Source organism: Bacillus rossius, chromosome 1 (assembly GCF_032445375.1).
Source record: "Bacillus rossius redtenbacheri isolate Brsri chromosome 1, Brsri_v3, whole genome shotgun sequence".
Classification (NCBI taxonomy): domain Eukaryota; kingdom Metazoa; phylum Arthropoda; class Insecta; order Phasmatodea; family Bacillidae; genus Bacillus; species Bacillus rossius.
In genome coordinates, this window is record NC_086330.1 from 161,382,131 (window position 1) to 161,402,215 (window position 20,085).

The 20,085-nt window shown below is 34.2% G+C and overlaps 1 protein-coding gene across 4 annotated transcripts in view; it reads left to right on the forward strand.

Annotated features, from left to right (window-relative positions):
* Positions 1 to 1,553: 1,553 nt before the first annotated feature.
* LOC134546364 (coiled-coil and C2 domain-containing protein 1-like) overlaps positions 1,554 to 20,085 on the forward strand; it is a 61,451-nt gene continuing 42,919 nt past the window's right edge. The window contains exons 1-6 of one of the 4 annotated variants that reach the window (XM_063389154.1): positions 1,554 to 1,751; positions 7,384 to 7,516; positions 8,422 to 8,534; positions 11,313 to 11,497; positions 12,239 to 12,405; positions 17,620 to 17,804. In XM_063389154.1, the coding sequence (XP_063245224.1) occupies positions 1,689 to 1,751; positions 7,384 to 7,516; positions 8,422 to 8,534; positions 11,313 to 11,497; positions 12,239 to 12,405; positions 17,620 to 17,804 (846 nt within the window). In that variant the 5' untranslated portion in view covers positions 1,554 to 1,688. Of the gene's footprint in view, positions 1,752 to 7,383; positions 7,517 to 8,421; positions 8,535 to 11,312; positions 11,498 to 12,238; positions 12,406 to 17,565; positions 17,805 to 20,085 lie in introns of all 4 variants that reach the window. The other 3 variants (XM_063389153.1, XM_063389156.1, XM_063389155.1) reach the window with 3 other exon arrangements.

A 20,085-nucleotide genomic window follows, 5' to 3' on the forward strand; every position in this document is an offset into this window, starting at 1 on the left:
ATGTCATAAATAAATTTTTGTTTGGAAGCCTGTAATCGGCGGGAGAAGCTATAGCATGAAAGGAAAACAGGGCGCGCGAACTTGTTGCTGTCCGTCGGCATTAAAAGTGTCGGCCCAGATAGAAATTCTGAAATGTACATATTGTTAGGGAAGGTTAGAGCTTTCATTTGCATAGTGTCTGATATTGGGACTATCCTTGGTATGAGCCCTGTGGTGGTTTCAGTATAATAAATAATTTTTGAAAAAGTGCTTTATTCAATGGGCGTGCAATTAAAAAGTACAAAATGAAAAAAAGTAATTACATATATTTCATGAAGAATTTTCCTTCCTCTTTAGTATTCTCTAGTTTTTTCTACAAAATATTAATATAGAATGTCATATATAAATTTTTGTTTGGTAGCCTGCAATCGGCGGGAGAAGCTATAGCATGAAAGGAAAACAGGGCGCGCGAACTTGTTGCTGTCCGTCGGCATTAAAAGTGTCGGCCCAGATAGAAATTCTGAAATGTACATATTGTTAGGGAAGGTAAGAGCTTTCATTTGGATAGTGTCTGATATTGGGACTATCCTTGGTATGAGCCCTGTGGTGGTTTCAGTATAATAAATAATTTTTGAAAAAGTGCTTTATTCAATGGGCGTGCAATTAAAAAGTACAAATTGAAAAAAAGTAATTACATATATTTCATGAAGAATTTGCCTTGCTCTTTAATATTCTCAAGTTTTTTCTTCAAAAAATAAATATAGAATTTCATAAATAAATTTTTGTTTGGAAGCCTGCAATCGGCGGGAGAAGCTATAGCGTGAAAGGAAAACAGGGCGCGCTAACTTGTTTCTGTCCGTCGGCATTAAAGGTGTCGGCCCAGATAGAAATTCTGATATGTAAATATTGTAAGGGAAGGTTAGAGCTTTCATTTGCACAGTGTCTGATATTGGGACAATCCTTGGTATGAGCCCTGTGGTGGATTCATTATAAGGAAATATTTTCTAAAAAGGACGTTATTCGTTGGTCATGCTTAAAAAATTTTCTTACAAAAATATACTAATAACGATTATTATACAGATTTGATCCTTTTCTGTAAATTATATCAGTTTGTTTACATATGTAATTTTAAAAGTTTGATTGTTAAAATAATTTTTTTAACAGTCTTGTAATAGGCCTGTGGTTCGATAGCCTTCAAGGAATAAAGGGTGCGATAATTTGTTGCTGTCCGTCAGCATTAAAATTTTCGGTCCAATCAGTAATTCTAAAATATACATGTTGTTATGGATGATTATAACTTTAATTTGCTATGTAGCTTAGGTATGTCTAGACTATCCTAGCTCTATCGTTAGTAAGTGTGATATAATGCATATAAATTAGTTATTTTAATATAGTTTTAATTATTTATATTGGTTTATTTATTTTGTGTTACATATATGTTTACTTTATTTCCCCTGCTTCTTTTTATAATATTATTTTATTTTGTGTAATTTGGGGATAATGTTTTTGAAATAGTGAAATTGTAGCGAAAGTGTCATGGCAACCATGTGTCTGTGTAACTGTTGCTTTTGCTGTCCAAATCCATTCTTTTGACTCCGGTCGTGAACAGAAGTAATTTGAGAGGTTGAGTCATGTTTTCGTTGAATCTAACTTAAATAATAAGATATTGTTTTTGTGTAAGTTGTCTAATGCTTCTTTTATAATTCGAAATGTTCAAACGAACTAAAGAGAAGCCTCGTCCCAAAACTAGAGCGAAGGGAGGTCTGTCTCAGGTAATAAAATGCTTTTACGTTTGGATTAAACAATTTATAATATTATTTACTTGGTATACTTCTAGGGTGTCATACAGATAAGGGGTTGTACTGATAAAACCTAACTGAAAGAACCGTGTGGATCACAGGGTAGGTGGTTGTTTGGCTCCATATAGTTAAGGCTGAACAGGGTAGTTATCAAGAAGAGGACCACATCCGGAAATACATTTATACTTCCTGACTTTTTATAATCATTCTGTAAAATGGCATTGAGATATTTCAAGTAGTTTTCTGGTAGTAACCTTTGATTGTTAGGCTAGGTTAAGTACATGAAATACTTTTAATTTGTGTGGAAGGTCGGTTATATATTGGCAACATTTAAAATATTTTAAAAACTTGTGAATGGTTTGTTATTTCATCCAGGTCAGCTACATTAATTATGTATTAAATATGTTTCATTAATGTAGCTGACTTAGCCTAACAAACATTTTTTCACGAATCAGCAACACATTCAGAAATTTTAATTATTGGATGTAGCAAGTTTTGGAACAGAAATAAATATTGGAAAACATGGTTTTTATAAATTACACGCGTTCTTAAATTTACCCTGAAGGTATTGTTTCTTAATTCCTAATAGTTTGTGAAAAATAATAGTTTATAGCTTACATTACTGTAGGCCGTTCGTGGTTGTTTTCGTTCGTGGTTGTTTTCGTTCGTGGTTGTTCTCGTTCGTGGTTGTTTTCGTTCCAAATTGTTTCCGTTCGTAGTAGCTTAGCATACACGAATCGCAGTCCAGAGGCTGTAGGTTCGATTCCACTCACCTTCAAAACTGTTGAATGTTTCGCTCAAAGTTGTGTTCCCTCTTTGTCGCGGCTTCGGGGAACGAAAAGTAAATAAAAACTGAAAATATGTTTTTTAAGTGCTAGACACATCCCTAAATTTACCCTGAAAACATTGTTTCTTAATTCATCCTTGTTCATGAAAAATAGTATAAAGCTTACACCTGTGTTTTCACATTGCTGCTGCCATTCATTGTTTGCCCATTATCATGTATCTCTTTGTTTAGCACAAGAGAATGGAGAATTAAGAGTATTAAAAATAGGCTAATAGGTACTTCTGTTTCATGTATTGAAGTGTTTCCCTGGATCCTGATAGCATAATCCTGTTGGCTTGATCCTGTGGTAGGTACATGATGCTTGCTATTTTAATTCAGTATGTCGGAAGAACCTGTACATAAAAAAAAATATAATACTGAATGGATTTGAATGAAATTTGGCCTACAGCTAGCTTATAACCTGGATTAACACATAGACCCCATATTAATATGAAATTCCATCCCTAAGGGAGTGAAACAGTGATAATTTCCTTTTATCACAGAAAAAAATCATAAGTCATAGACATACAAATAATGAGTGAGTGTAATTTCTCTATGTCTGACACACGATCATACACATAGTAAGGTCTGGCAAATTAATATTATTCTCCTTGGTGAGACTAGCCCGCTTAGTGGATCTCGCAGCGGCTAGCAAAATAAAGGCGCTAATAACAGTTTTGTTCTTAACTTCGTCAATAGACAGAGTTGCCTTGAATTTTAAACGCACCATCGTTTCATGCGTTTTTGTCATGTCTTTAATTTTCGTTTGTTTGTGCCGTATGCATTCCTATACCATTCATCCTATTGCGATGAAATTTTGGTGATTTGTTATGCGTATGCCCATGAAGGTTACTGAGACGGTATAACTATTTTTCAATAGTTGGAGCACGGATCGTGTCAAAAAATGTGTTTATTTCATTTTATATAGCGGCACTTCGTCTGTTTTTGTAAGTGCGCACACATGACACAATTTATTTAAATATAAAAGAGAGACAGAGATAGTGTGCGTGAGATATATATATATATATATATATATATATATATATATATATATATATATATATATATAGAGAGAGAGAGAGAGATAGGGATGGAGAGATAAGTTGAGATAGAGCGAGGTAGGTATAGAGAATGAAATGGGTTACATAAAGAGATATACCTATAGATGTATAGAGCTATATAGAGACTTATATATAGAAGATATAGAGATAGTGGGAAGTATATATGTAGATATAAAGAGAGAAATATAGATAGAGAGATACATGTAGGTATATAGATGTTAATAGAGATAAATATATATAGAGAGATGGATAACTGATTTGTATATGTGGAACTACTTCAAACATATTACAAAACAAAACTGAATAAGGCATTGCAATGCAGGCCGAGCATTAGCTAGATAATGGAATCTTTTCAATATTAGTAATCTCTTATTTTTCAGCTTTTTTCTATATTGCTTTATAAAGTCTAAATTACATACAGACCAGGTAAATAACTATAAACTGGCAGAACAACGTCTGTCGGGATCTGAAAGTGATATAAATTAATTTTCACACTTGACATTAAAATTAAGAAGACAATTACTAACTATACCCTGTGTTCAGCCCGGGCAACACCGGGTATTGCAGCTAGTATTGTCATATAATAAAGATTTATGTTCGTAAGTTGAATAAAAAGGATTTTTATTCAATCTACAATCATAATTCTTTCTTATGTCGCAATTTCTTTTATGTGCAGGATCTTTTATGTTTTAAACTATAACAGCAAGCATTATTTATCACAGGATCAAGCCAACGGGTTCATGCCAGCAGGTTCATGCCATCAGGATCATGCCATCAGGATCAAGCCTTCAGGATCCAGGGATAAACTTGGAGACATGAAACTCCAGCCAAAATGAACTCAGAATATATTATGGCTGTAATCAAAGAATTCCCTAAAAAGACTTCCAAATTAAATGTGTCAGCTACTTAGTGCACAGTACGTATTCCTCACTGAAAATGAATGGCGTTAACAATTTGATTCAGATTTTAGGCTGCCATTAGACTCATTTGTTATGTCTCTCAAAATAGCACATATTTTAAATGCATGTAACAAAACAAACTTTTTATAATACAATTACAATCTTATTATAATAAAACAACAAACATTAAATACAAGCATTTAAAATCCGTAGAACTGTAATACAGTCTTTATTTAACAAATTTAATTATTACAACACCTACATTGACTTAAGTTCTCAAAAAATTTTACAAAAACCCACACAAGTAAACATAAACAATGAATGTTGGTGTTTGCGGAATACATAGGTATTGTGGTGTAAGCTGTCAACTGTTATATTTTTCACAAACCATTAGGAATTAAGATACCTTCCTTGCAGGGTTAATTTAGGAATGTCTCTAGTATGTATATGAAAAACATATATCCCTATTTATCGCGGGTAAATAATGAACTTTAGCGGCGGCATAAAAGCACAGGTATTGTAATGTTGGATATAAAATTTTAATTTTTTCACAAACTAAGTAGGGTGAATTACGTTATCATCCCTTGGGAGTAAATTTAGGAACTTGTGTAGTGTGTGAAAATCATGTTTTCCAATTTTTTTCTTTGGTTAACTACTGGTAAACTTCTTGCATTATTCTATTGCAATGCTGTTTTACATAATGATCAGAAAAATGTAAAGAAATTTAAAAAATGTATTTTTAGTTTTTAGTTTGCTTTATTCTTCTTCTGATGTCTCTCTCTCACACCAGACAGCGACCTAGTTACAGGTATACCATTAATGGTACCAGTTGGGTGGGTAGCTAAACTTTTTATACAGTGAAGTTATAGGACATAGCAACATCTATGATATTTACAATGTGTTAAATTTATATTGTCTACATTACCGTATTTGTTATCATTAAAAATATCACCCATAAATTAGGAAAGCCTTATATACAATAGGTTATATTAAACAGAAAATTGTATTATATGTTTCACAGGAGTATTTGTAAACATAAATTATAGTTACAATAATAAATTTAAAAACAAGTTTAAGTCATACCTACTTATTTTGTTTTGATCCTCATTGTGTCTGGTTAACAATTATTGTCTAAGTTGCCGTGGTAGTTGTATTGGACTTGAAAGATACATTCATCTCGGTCATACAATAAACATTTAGTTACCGAAGACAAATGGGCAGATGTTGATTTGTGTTTAAGCTTGCAAGTTTCCTGCCACTGGCTAGAATGAAGTTCATCACGGCCAGGTCTGTGGCTGGTTGACAATAGTATGGCACAGCAACATACGTGTGGACGTAAAAACATTTGGTTCTTGACACCCAATATCCACAACTGAACTTGCCATAGCTGATAATTGTACTACAGCTGATAGCATAGTCAGACCTGTGCACGCATCCCTTCCTTGTATGGCTAACTGTATGCCAGGGTACTTATGTTGTTTACCAAGATGAAGCAGATTTCATGGTGTCATGCATGACTTTTTTTTTTCCTGTGGCGATTTCGTGCTAACTGAAATTTACAGATGTGCTATTCAAGACTGGAGCAGTAAAATTAACATCATGCTAAATGAATTTGCACGATTTGAAGATGTGCTAAGTGAGGAATTGGTGTATGTATATGCTTTTAATTGGTGTAGGCTATGTACTTTAGTGATTGATATTGAATACTTGTCCATATCATTAAAAACATTTTAGAAATAGTGTTTATAATCTTTTAAAGTGTATTTATATAAGTGAGATTAGGTTATACTTATTAAGGCACGTTATGAAAAAATTATGTGAATGAATTTTAACGATGCTTGCACTACAAGCATCAAAAATTGACAGGATGAAGAAAGGCTTCATGCAAATAAAAATTATATGTGTGCATTTAAATCATGTACTTTAGTGATTGATATTGAATACTGGTCTGTATAATCGAAAACATTTATTTATTGTAAATGTTAGTAATAGAAATTAGGTTTATAAACTTTTTCAAGTGTATTTATATAAGAGAGGTTATGTTTCTATATGTATAACGATGCCAGGTTGCTTGTAAGGTTCCATTGTCGCTGGCAGGGAGTGTCTGTGGAAGGTTTATCTCCTGACCAGTTTCATGTGAGTGTTTGTGAGGTTATGTACCTGTATGTATAATTTATTTACAATAATAATTTTGTACAAACATTCATCATATTTAGTGATTTTTCATTATTAATTAAAATTTATCTCAATTAATTTACTAAATTAAACTATTAATTTTTTTTAATTGAATTTATACATTACCATTGGTTTTTATAATATCACTCCAGTCCTTTTATTATTTTATTTCTATTAATTATTTGCATGCAAAATTAAAGTTAGTTTGTATAAAAGAGATTTTTTATGCTACTTTGTTCTGATTTATTTATTACTTTAATTAAGTTAGAGGATACATGCAATATTATTTCTTAAAGGGGAAATTTGGTAAATTTTCAAGCATTATGTTTGTGCACTCATAATTATATAGAAAAAAATTGTTTTCTCACATCGATTTTAAATTCATTTAATCTTCTTTTGGTGGGAAAGAGGATGGAGGTGGCTGGTTTGGAGGGGCTGTCGTTCTATCGCCTATCTCTCAGTATCTATCAGTATTCAGTCTACTGTTTATTTAGGATAGAGGAACACAAATATTTTATTTTCAACTAAGTATTCTATATAGTCTGTGTTCTAATAGCAATAACCAGATGTATTCTGCAAACATAATTATGGGATCTTTTACATTGCAACTTTGTAGATGCTATTTTATTTATTTATTTTTGTAGTATGGGCTGTTTGAAGTACCAGACATCGACAACATGACGGGCATGGAAAATGCTGAGCAAGATAATGACGATGACCTTGAAGCAGAATTATTGGCATTGACTGCTGATGACACACCAAAACCACCCAAACGAGGCAAGAGCAGGTGTTTTTTTTTTATTATTATTAAAAAATGGCCTGGCTACCTATTATTTATATCAAGTGCAGGTTCCTGTGGTAGTCTCATGAGTATAGCAGTATGAAAAAGTGACTAAGATATGGCTACGTTTAACATTTACCAAATCTGAAAAATCTTGCGTTCTTAGAACCTTTTTATTTTCATATGCAGAAATGAATTGTAGATTTTTTTTTTTTTACAGTTTCTTGATAAAATATATGTTTAAACATTGTGTGGTGTGGTGTCATGCAAGTACCTTAAGTATAATTAATTTCCTACTAGCTGAAATCACTGAATACAAAGTCATAATGAGCTTCGTAGGGAGGTTTTCCTTTCCTCCTGCAGCAGTTATTCCGCCATTAACTCCCCCCCCCCCCTCCCCCAGCATGTGATAGACTTAACATGACTGTTTCTTTAAGCAACAGTCGGGTGGGGACACTGGCGACATTAGCCATTTCTGAACCACCATAGACATGTCGAGTGACATTCCTGGTATTGTAGATGTATTTGTTTTAGGCCTTTTGTAAAAATAACCTGCATTTATTGTCCATATAAATTAAAAATAAGTTACATATGAGAACAATTCAGTGACTATGTTATTTCCAGTCACTTTGCTTGTGGGTGTGCTACCATTTAGCTACATATAATATGTTCATTCATACAAATAAAATGAGACTTTATTTACTGAACATAAATATTTTTTATGGTTAGCTGAGTAATTGGAAGCACATATTAATCTATAAATCACATCAGTATTAAGCAAAATACAACATAATTTGGAGAATACTTTTAAGGCTGCAGTCTTGCATGCTTTTATAATCTCATTTTGTCATTTCACTAAATAAGTACAAGATTATAAAGGTAAACCATTTATTTGTTCCAGTGCGGCCACCTCCTGTTCCGAAAGCAAATCTAGATGCAATGGTGGCAGAGAGCATGAAAGAAATTCCATCGGATGAAGAACTTTCAGGAGATGATGACGATCCAGAATTGCTGGTGAGGAATTAAAAATAAATCTGCCTAGGTGTTTGTTCTTTCTTGCTTTGACATGCTTCATTTTTTACGCTCATGTGCAATATGAATTTTTTTTTTTTGGCTTGAATTTTGAAACCATTACTCTATAGACTGTCTTATTCTTATATTGCAGTACACAGCTTATGGCACACACTGTTGCCAAATCTCGGACACATTAAGAATTGGAGATGTATTTCTTTGGAATTCTTATTGCACAAAAAGCATTTTAGAACTCATATCATAATTTATATTTTATTCTATCACAGTTATAGATTTGTAATACGACGCCACTTTTTTACTCTGACTTACAACAAGAAACCATTCACGCTTTCATTGGTACAAATTCATACGATAATTATAAAGTGAACTTCATAAAAAAATTAATAATAACACATATGTACCTTTTAATTATTACGCTGCTGTTGGCCAAAGATAACCACAGCTTCTTTAATTGCATTGTTCACATTAAAGTTTTTTGAAAAATTCTCAATTCTTTAAACACAATCTTGCACCCCCACCCACGTAGCTTACCAAATTTATTTTCTTGTTTGTTTTCCACCTTCCATAGTTCACATTTATGTAATCCACATAAAGGCAGAAAATAAAATCAGACATATGAATAAATAACCCGTCAAAATTGAAACTGTAATGATTTACTGTACACAACAATGCATTGTTTGATCACGAGACACGATACTGACTGGCAGGCTGGTATTCAGAAATGCGTGTTGAAGGAAATAGCTGGACTAAGGAATAAGGAAGCCTTTATCTGTAAACTTGCTTGCAAGATAGAACCCCACTTCTCTAAACACAGGGTCATGTTTCCTCTCATGACACGACAGCAGTTTCGAAGCGAGCCTCTATTACAGCGCGCTCTTGCACTTGTAAGAGACGTCCTCACAGCTATAGACACGTAAACTTTAGGAGCGATTGTGATGTTGTTGCTTTTAAAAACAAGTTCTATTTATTGTGAACGTATTTCATGCTTCCAACCCTCATCTAACTTTAATAGCAAAAACCTTACCACTGATTAACTTTTTGATGCGTTATTTTCCGAGGAAAGACTTTTCGGATTTTAAAAAATTATATAACTGAAACTTGGAGCGTATTTGTCTTGAGATATATTTGGGGGTGCCCTAAAACATGAATTCCTTAACCAAGAAAATTTAAAACATCTGAATTGAATACAGTTTGTAGATTATTATATATATATATATTTATTTATTTATTTATTTATTTATTTATGTGATACATTTTGGAATACTTCAAAACAGATTTCAGGGAGCAAGTTACATTTGTAAAAAAAAAAATTCAGTCTCTTAAAATGCCATTAACTATGCAAAATATACATTGCCTGATGCATTTTTCAGTGCTATACAATAATCGAGAAAGCTGTGTCCAAAAATTACAATTTCAAATTTGTGCGATATATGACAACGTACGAAGAAACAAGTTCAGAGCTAACGGCAGTCTGTATGTGTTAGAAAGAGAGATAAAGCATCCATTTACTTCCACACTGCAATCTGAGAGTGGAATTGTCTATAGTCCTAGTGTTTATTTAGTATATAGTGTTTATAATGCTTATAGTGTTTATAAACTATTTTTAAAACATAGAACATTAGAACACATATGAAATAACATTTTTTTTAATTGTGCAAAGTTTTTTTTCTCATTTACTGATTATTTTGATTGGTATTCTTCGTCACTTTAATTTTATTTTATTTCATCTAACATACCCGAAAAATCATTGAGGAAAATTGAAGTGGCCAAAAACCACATTAAAAACAATTAAATTTAAGTAACAATATTCTAACTACTACCTAGACACAGTTTGTTTCAAGGATTCTTACATGCTTTATAACAAATTGAAAAAAAATTAATATTTTTTAATCAGAAGTTTTCCAATTAAATTCAAATTAAGGTCTAATTAAACTCTATTTTATGTGAGAAGTGACATATGTCCAAGGCATAGTCTCCAAAAACACTTGTGTTTAAATGTATTATCAGGTCTTCAAGTGTGTCAACTGGGTCACTAAAGACAACTTTAGTCATTAAAAAGTCATTATTTGTAGAAAATATCACAGAATTCACTTGATAAAACAATAATTTTTAATGTACTTTTGTGGCCCTCAGCGGTTGTATGATAATGTCAGAGCTATTTGGTTTTGATTCCCGAGTTCTAACCTGGTTTATTTTTTTGCAAGTGTAAAACTTGTGTCTTCTCTGGGTTCTTCCATTCCCCTTTCCTGTTCACCCCTCATCATCTCTAATGATCTCTCTGTGAATAGGATGTTAAGGTGCCTGCCTATCTGGACACACATACGCTGTGCATAGCTTCAGTAAAAACTATGCCATTTGAAAACTGTTCAAGATATTATGAGTGGTACGAAAAGAATTATAAGAATTCGCTGAGGGTGGACAAGTAGTTCTGTTACCATATTTTGTTTTTAGACTGTATTTTTAGACAAGTGAAAAGAGCTAAATAATGTGTTTTCAGAATAATTTCCAGACTTGAAATGCCCAGTAAAGATTCTCGAAACCATTTAAGGGCCTTGCATTACACCTTTACTTTCATTTCTCCACCATCTAATGTTATGGTTACAGCTTTAATTTTATAGTTGCCCGATGCACAACGAGAAGACAGCATGCCAGTTCAGAGCCTTGCGCTTGGATGCGATACCGCTTAGAAACATGAAAGAGCGTCGCACTTATCGTCCCCTCTCAATAAACCTTGATTCATTGACGCATGCTGTTGTCCAGGCCGAGCTAAGCGAGCTCCAGGGTGACGAGGCAGAGCCTGCCCCTGTGGCACCCGCGCCAGCACCCAGCGCCGACTCCCCTGCCTCTGGGGGCAGCCTCGTTTCAGTCCTGGAGGAACGACTGAGAATGTACCAGGAGGCCGAGAAGAATGCCAAGGCAGCTAACGAGTCCTCCAGAGCCAGAAGGTGATCATTTGTCAAAATTGAATGTTCTTGAAAATATCTTCTTCATTCCTTTCCTTGGGTTCCAAATGATCTTTAAACTGGCATTGTATAGTTCGTAACATTTTATAATTGACCCCAATTGAGCGTCTTGTGTTTAGATTTTTTCAAGGGGATTTGAACTGTTGTACTTGGGTACAGATTGCATTACTGTGCTGCTGGAAATTTTAATTCTTTTAAAGTTTATTGTTGCGTACTGTCTGTTTTCATTTCCGTAATGATTAATTGAAGAAGACCAAAGTTCATCTTTTTTTTCTACAGAGCAGCATAGGTTAGGGACCACGGTCAAGCTGAATTAGTGATTTTGCTGGAATATCACATGTTAATATAGTTCTAATGAGAATACCAAAGAAAAATATTATTGTGATTATTTTATTTGTGGAGCAGCATACCATAAATAATATACTATTGTCTGATGTGCTGGATTAAAGACCTTTCACTATGCATACGTATACTTTATGGATTAAATTTTATTTATTTAAATCTCATGCCCACATATTATTTAAAATATTAATGTTTTTATTGATATTTTGATAAAATAACAATAATTTAAAATACTATCAGTAGGATAGGCAATTGAGTGCAGTGCCAAATTTTTTTTTTAGTGATCTACCTTTTTTTTTATTTATGTTCAGGTAAGTTTACTAAGTATATTGTCTTTGTGTAAATGTGACCACTTACGGTCATGGGCTTCTTGAATTGCAGGTTTGGACGCGGTATCAAGACCCTGATGGACCAGCTGAAAGCAGCCCGTGCAGGGAGAGTGGTCAACGAGGAGGACATACCACCGCCAGTGGCAGTGAAGCTCCACAAACCTGCCGACGTGCCGCCAGCGACAGACCAGGATGACGTGGCCCCTCCTCCCGACGCCGGTGAGTTAGTTGACTCCTACAACTGCACTCTTGTTTTTACAGCCAGGAAGAAAACTGAGTCATGCCTAGCTGGCACTGAATACCTCCAGCTGGTACAAGAGCTACAGTGATACATCTGTCAGGGCGATAAGGGTACCTGAATTTTGCTCGTTTGGGAAACATGACAAACGTTGCTGTGTGCTTTTCTCCCTTGTATTCCATTAGTGCTCCGTTGTATAGTGTAATTTTATTAAATTTTGAATAAGACAGGCGGCAATTTTTATGTCAAGACTACCAAAAATAAATTTTTACTGTTGCTGTAAAAATTTCCAGATACTACTACATATTTAGACTTGCCTTATGTACCGTGTTTTATCGCTTAATGGTCGCACGCGCGTAATCGTCGCAACCATATTTTAGGCTGTCAAAATTGGAACTAAAAAATTTTTTCGCGTAAACGTCGCATGATGTTTTTGGTCCCGCTAGTAGATGCCGAGCGCTTTGTGTAGGTATCTTTTCCGTATAAAACGATGTATTTTAAAGTAGAAATCTAATATTTATTCGGTCATTGCCACTTAATAAATTAGCGGAAAAATACAAAGTTGTTTGACGTGTAAATTTTCTTATAAAGACGTTTTTAAACGTTATTTCCTTTATCTGATCGTCTGCGTCGCCGCAGTGTAGGTATAATCTAAAATTTGTTTAGGTCATTACCACTTATTTATTTAATTAACTGAAATACAAAGTTGTCTGACGTGTAAATTTTCTTTTAAAGACGTTTTTAAACGGTATTTCCTTTATCTGATTGCGTTACCGCAGCGTACCGCTTACAAAAATGTAGCCAGCGCATCATTCATGTTTGGTTATGTTGCTTCCCGTATAGAGCGCGCGCACGTAGTCGAATATCGATATCTCGCCGATTGGATGCAACGCGCGCTCTCTGTCAGGTGCTGAGTTAACTACATTTGATAGCCCGAATTCTTTCATGGCAAGTGTGTACTACGACACGTTAGTTCACGTCAGATTCAAGTAGCTTGCGTTCGTGTTAGAGTTTTGGTTTTTCTATTTAAAGTTGAAGAAAGGTTTTTGTTTAAGGAATTATTAATATAGATTGTTTGGCGTGCTCTTGTATACTCCACCTTTTTTTACATAAACGGACGTTCCATGAACAAAAAATTTTTTCCCGCATAATGGTCACACCCGTACTTTTTAAACTTGATTTTAGAATAAAATGTGCGGCCATTGATAAAACACGGTATTACTAATTTTAAGTTAGCCAATACATGATGTGCATTAGTGACACCAAAAGAATCGAGTCTTAGTTTTCTCGTTCCCCCCCCCCCCCCCCCTCCACCTCCTCTAATGCAGATTCTACAAGCTGTGAGGAGGAATTGTTTCATATAAAGAATCGTATCATATTTAGAATGGTAGGTCATAAGAAATGTCGATAATCTGGATGTAAAATAGGTTTACATAAATTAATTCTTGCCACAATTGTGTTATTTTCCTGCCAGTAAGCTGACAATGTTTACGCAACTCGCCTAGCACTAATTTACTAAAAATGCAGTAAATTATTTTAAGGTCGGATCACAATCACAATCACAATCACATTTATCCATAACACTGTACTAACCAAAGTTAGAGTTCTGTACTTGCAAGGAAAACATTGTAAACTCATTTCAATATAACAGCTTTATTTCATAAATACAACATTGACTTTTCTCTCTACTTGTTAAAATAACATCTTTCACTTGCAACTTCATAATGCCATGTTGTAGTAATTAATTTAAGGGAGACTGGCCAACTATGTTATTCATAAACTTTTTTTTTCTTTCCAATCCTGAAGCTAATTTCACGTTACATTTTTGATACTTTTAAGTAAATATTTTTTGCCTATATTGAATGCTGAAGATTTATTTTTGTGCGTGACATGTTGCTTCCTGTGTGTAAACAATTTTTGTACAAAATGCATTGTTTTCACGTTTGTGTTGTTTCATTTTCTGTTACCACAAGAGATTGCATTATTATTAAATCTATTGTGCATTTAAATCACGATAAACAGAAAATATCTCATTATCAGTTAGGTAGTGTTTTAATTTCAGTGTGAATGTTCACGGACGCAAATAAATTGAAACACAACAATCTGGACTGTTAAAGATCATGGCAGGAGAGAGGAATTTCACAGGAATACAAAATCATGGATTTTGATCAGTTTCAGTTATGCTTAATACATTTTCCCGGTTATAACGTTTAAATAATTATTCCCTTAATCACTTCCTATGTTAATTTTTCTCATTCAAGACTTTTGAATTTATAGATGCTTCCCGCATATAATGTTCATCATTTCAGGAATAAAATAATGTAATAAAGTTTATCTTTACACTATTAAACATTAATTATTGTTAAAATTTTTGATAATTGTTTAAAAACAATAACAAACATGAGCATCAAAACCTTTTCTGCACGCAACACGCTGTTATGCTATATTTTTTGACTAATAATCTGCTTGCATTCATATAGTTTGTGAGGCTGTTCCATCTGTATATCATTTCCTTCATTTGAGGCATAACGTCGATGAATACGCAACAAATATAAACCACTGGCCATTCGTTGACCTGATTACGTGACATGTGACGCAACTGGTACAGCAATATTAGTATCTAATTCAATTTCATTGTTTTTTGAGCACTGTGGTAAAAATTTTATATGGTGGATGTAATGATGAACATTTTAATTTACTCAGCTTGCTATTTTTCCCATTTTTGGCCGGACTTATACCGTATTTACCATTAAATTGTGCACAATTTTTCGTAAAAAGTGTGTTGAAAAATTATGGTACAAGGCTTATTCAAAACTTGACAATGCCGCATGACAACGCTGCATAATGTACAGGTTCCTTTAAGCTCTAAGGTTGGTTGACCTGCTACTGCTTAAAGGAACGACGGACATCTTGCATGTGGATTGTGCTTTTTTATTTTGTTTTTCTGCAAGATGATGTTGCAATGATTGCAGAAGGTTTGCGGTAGCAATGATATATGCCTGCTGGGAAAAAAAGAAGAAAAAAAAACCTAAAATATTTTAAAACCGTTCAGGATATGAAAACTTGTGCCTTGGGTAGAAAAAAACAGCACAGAAAATCGTATACGCGATTGAAGGGGGAATAAATTGGTTTTGAGTGATAGTATTATTGCAATGAAAATTTTATTTAAAAGGTGAGAATTTGTAGCATGTGCTTTTTCAGCACTTTTCAATATATTTTGTTTATATTCTTTCTAACGTGGCATTGATTTTGGTCGTCCGTGACCGAGATGTTTATGGAACTTCACTGCTGTAAACAAAACAACTGCGATCGGTAGCCATTATATAAATGATTTTTTTTCTGGTCCATCACAGTGAACATGTTGTTATTCAGTGTTAATTAATTCATAAATAAAATATTTATTATCCTGTATATTTAAATACATGTATTTTTGACAAAGAATTGTACTGAAAATATTCATAAATTTTGTAATACCCTTTAAGCAAAATTAACGATTGCTGCAAAAACATAACCACAGAGGTTAACACCAGTACCAAGAATGCTAACTGTGCTGAAGTTAGCGCTATCCGCTGGATCTATTTACTGCCCGGGTGCATCATTTTACAGAGAGCTTGGGACAACAGCCTACGTGATTACATGCAAATAATGCAAATTCTGTTCCCGTTTTTATTTTTTTTTAACATCAAAATGTGCAATTATGTCTATAGACCTAAGAGTCTTCCTACAGGTGTCTACTACCATTAAAAAATAAAATTCGAGAGGTAAACACTGTACAGGTTGCACCAGGGCCTCTGAGGATCTTCAATGGTAAATCAATATTTTGAATAATTACTTAATTCCGTAATAAACATTTTAAAGTAATCCAAGGCTTTTAACCAACAACATATATTTGTGGTAATGGAATCCCCACAAATGGTCAAATTTTAAAAGAGAAAGCTGAACAAACAGCGTGTAATGTAAGTCATTTTAATAAAAAAAATTTATGTAGCAACTGATATTTACTATTTCCCTTTTAAGAAGTTTTCCCTCATTATAAGTTTTTATCATCCAGTCCCTTGAAAAAGTCTTCACATAGTTTTACTTGAAATTTTCAGAAAATGTACGTATATTTAGACTTCTTAAGTGTTATTCTTTAGGTTAACCTTCTGTCTAAAATCCATAATTTTATTCAGAAAGAAAGAAAGATTTGGAATTAAAATCATAATTGAACCTTGAATCGAGGAAAATTGAGTAACTGGAATCAAAGAAATATGCGGAAATTACATCCCTATTTTTTTCTCATGCAATTTCAGGAATTTTAAAACATTTGGTAAATAAATTTCAATTTTAGGAGATAATTTTTACCTGTGAGCCAGTATGTTGTGAATTGTGTTTTCTCAATTTAGCAACCATGAAACAAAGTTTTGCATGTTGTTTAGTTTGTAACATACTGCTTTGTTTGAAAGTTCCACATCAGAAACTTGTGCATGATCGAAGCGCTCTTCTTCCCACATACTAACATCGTAAAAAGAGTTACCAACATGCTTCTCAGCCTAGTCGTACCACCATGTTGATTTTCCACTAACGCAAAGGCTCTACACCGCAGATGGCCTCACTACCTTGGCAGGAGTTTCGAACATACTAATGATCCAACTAAAACTTTAAATCATTTTAATATTATTTTGGTTGTGTTTTGATATTCATCGCTTCTAAGAACCGTGATATTCACTAATATAGTTAATAAAGATTTGTATTTATTTTAATTAAGTGCATACCTGAGTTACAATTCCAAGATTGTAACAATTTCTTATTTATTTCAATTTTACATCACTATTTATCACCTAAAAAAGAAAATTAATTTGTGATATCTCCTTTACACTCTCACAACATAAAACAGCATTCTATACACACACAAACACTCATGCACATACGAACACGCTTCTTAGTAGTATGGCCATTCAATAGATTTTTTATTTTATTGTTAAAGTCATAAATGTACTGTACATAGTTTGTCTGAAGTTTTTCTTACCAATGAGACTCTTTTTATGTATTACAGTTTTATGTTTACCTTCCAAGTTTTAGATATCCGTCAATTTATTATTGTGATGTTTTGTATTTGTGGAGTATGGCAGAAATTAATGGATCCTTTGATGAATGTACAGAGAATGTGGCGCCCCATCGTCCAGCACCCTTGCCACCTAGCCCGCCTGCTGCAGAGCCCGCTCCGGACAGCAGCGAGCCCACCCCAGACAGCAGCGAGCCCGCCCCGCCTGCTGCAGTCGTAGACCCCGGCTTGCTGGATGTCCTGACCACAAGGAGGGATCAGTACAAGTTGGCAGCGCTCAAGTTCAAGAAGGCTGGGGACTCTGACATGGCCCTCAAGTGCATCCGTACCGCAAAGGTGGCGATTTATGACTAGAGCTGGGTGGGGGGTCATGATTTTTCAGGAAAAAATGGGAACATATCTTTCCCAAATGTCAGGAGGAAATTACTTTGTATGCCGGTTTATTGCAGAGAATTGCGTGTCTACGTTCCAGTATTGTTACTAACAAACCATTTTCAAAGAAAACAACTGCTCTTCAACCTAAGACTGCCTGCCATCGAAAATGCACCATTTTCAGCAGTCCAAACTCAAAACTATTAACAATGACATTAAAACTTTTGCATGCAACGATACCAAACAAGCACATTATTAAGTATGTTTATTTCATCATTACTTCACAAATTAGGCTTTTTTTTATTTTAATAACTGTAAAATTGAATGAATTTAGCCATATTTTGTGATGCTCTGCAGTGTATGAAAATTGTCTGCCATTTAAAATTATCATCACGAGATTTTATCCAAAAATTTTAAAATGAGACCATTTTATCCAGTGTAAAACTATAAAAATTTATGGAATATGTGACCTCATAAATGTTTCCCTATTGTGTCCCGTTTCCTGTGGAAATTCTTTTTTTCCCCACCTAAAATTGTCACGAACCAAAATTTCCTATCCTGCCCACCTCTAATTAATACAGTAAAACCTTTTTGTTACGACCCCATTTATTGCGACCACCTCTCTATTACAACCAGATTTCGAGGAACCGTGAAAAAATTGCCGAAAATTAGAGGTCGGCGGGTACCCGTCTTTCCGGGTATTTTTCGGGTAGTTAAATTACCCGTGGCTCGGGTCGGGCACTTTTTATACCCGAAAATTTTCGGGTCGGACGTCTAATAAAGAAAAAAAATAATCTTGGTTAACTTGCCGTTGCTGTGTCCTGCTGCCACGGGAAATGACCTGCCGTGTCTATATATTATGCTGAACACACAATATATTTGCTCAAATAAAAAAAAATACCGTGGGTACTTTTAAGTCTACATAAAATTAGCTAGTAGGCCTAAAAACATCATGAAAAACGTAACGTTTATAGTCGGCAATGAACATTTTAAATCGCAAAATATACATATTTTATAACTTGGAAAGTTGTTTTTATTTCTAAACATGTAATAATTTAAGTCTAGGCGTGTAAAAGTCTTAGTAATTATAGCAGCAGACAATCTAAAATGCACGAGGGAAAAACGTAAACTCACGAATGTATAAACGTAACAGGAATGTCGGGAATATTACGTGGCTGCTTGTCTGATACTGTTTTTATGTCACAACTTAGCCGAAAAATACTGGTACGAGACATAAACTTCACAAGATAAAATGAGCGGAGGTTTGGTAACTGTTTTATACGTATTTTATAATTTCGGAAGTATTGTACAGTTGACGCATATTTTTTATACTAACCATTTATTTCTGGGGATTGTAAATAATTAATTATTGGTATCAAGACATCAAGATGAACATAAACTTGAACACGTCACGGCAGCGAGAAAACTGGTGCGTATACCAATAAACTGGTATTAGAACTGGACATAACTGGTACACGGGAGGTGGAGCTTATATTTTTTTCCGCTAAGCTCGCATCTATTGGCTGGCTGCTGATGGAAGGTCACGAGTCTGGGCGGAGCGTACTGCGCATGCGCAGCTCAGAGAACAGAGAGAGCCAGCCGGCGGCCATGCCACGCCGTAGCAACAGCTGATCGAGTACAATGACCTTTCTCTGCGCACTGCGCGCTATTGACGGTAATTTACATCAATTTGCCGCCCCCTTTTTTTTTAATTTTTAATATTTTTAGTGTGGCGCAATGCGTATGTCTAAAGTAGCCCGTATTTGTTCTGAAGGCTGCAGGATGCGACTGTATTTTAATTACCTAACTTTGACGTTCTTACAATTTTTCATATTCAATTTTTTTTTTTTTCTTTTCGAAAATCTGTACATACGACCGAGGTGTACGTACGAACCGGGGGCCGTACAAGCGAGGTTTTACTGTAATGCTGATTTGAACACGTTTTTAAATGCTAAAATAATGTTTTAACATTTTAAATACAATAAGCCGTTTTCCAAGCATCGCCAAAACAGCAAATCATTATTTGGGAATACCTGCCACAGAAGTATCCAGTGAGCGTGTGTTCTCAAGTGCTAGCAATGTTGTGACACACAGGCGGGAACGGCTTTCAGCAGAACATGTAGAAGAACTGGGTTTTTTTTTTGCATCAAAATAAAAAATTAGGCTAAGTAAAAACTGTTTAGTAGGGTTGTTTTTTATTTGAATTGCAAAAAAAAATTCATGTTGAGCAATGCTTATTTTGTAA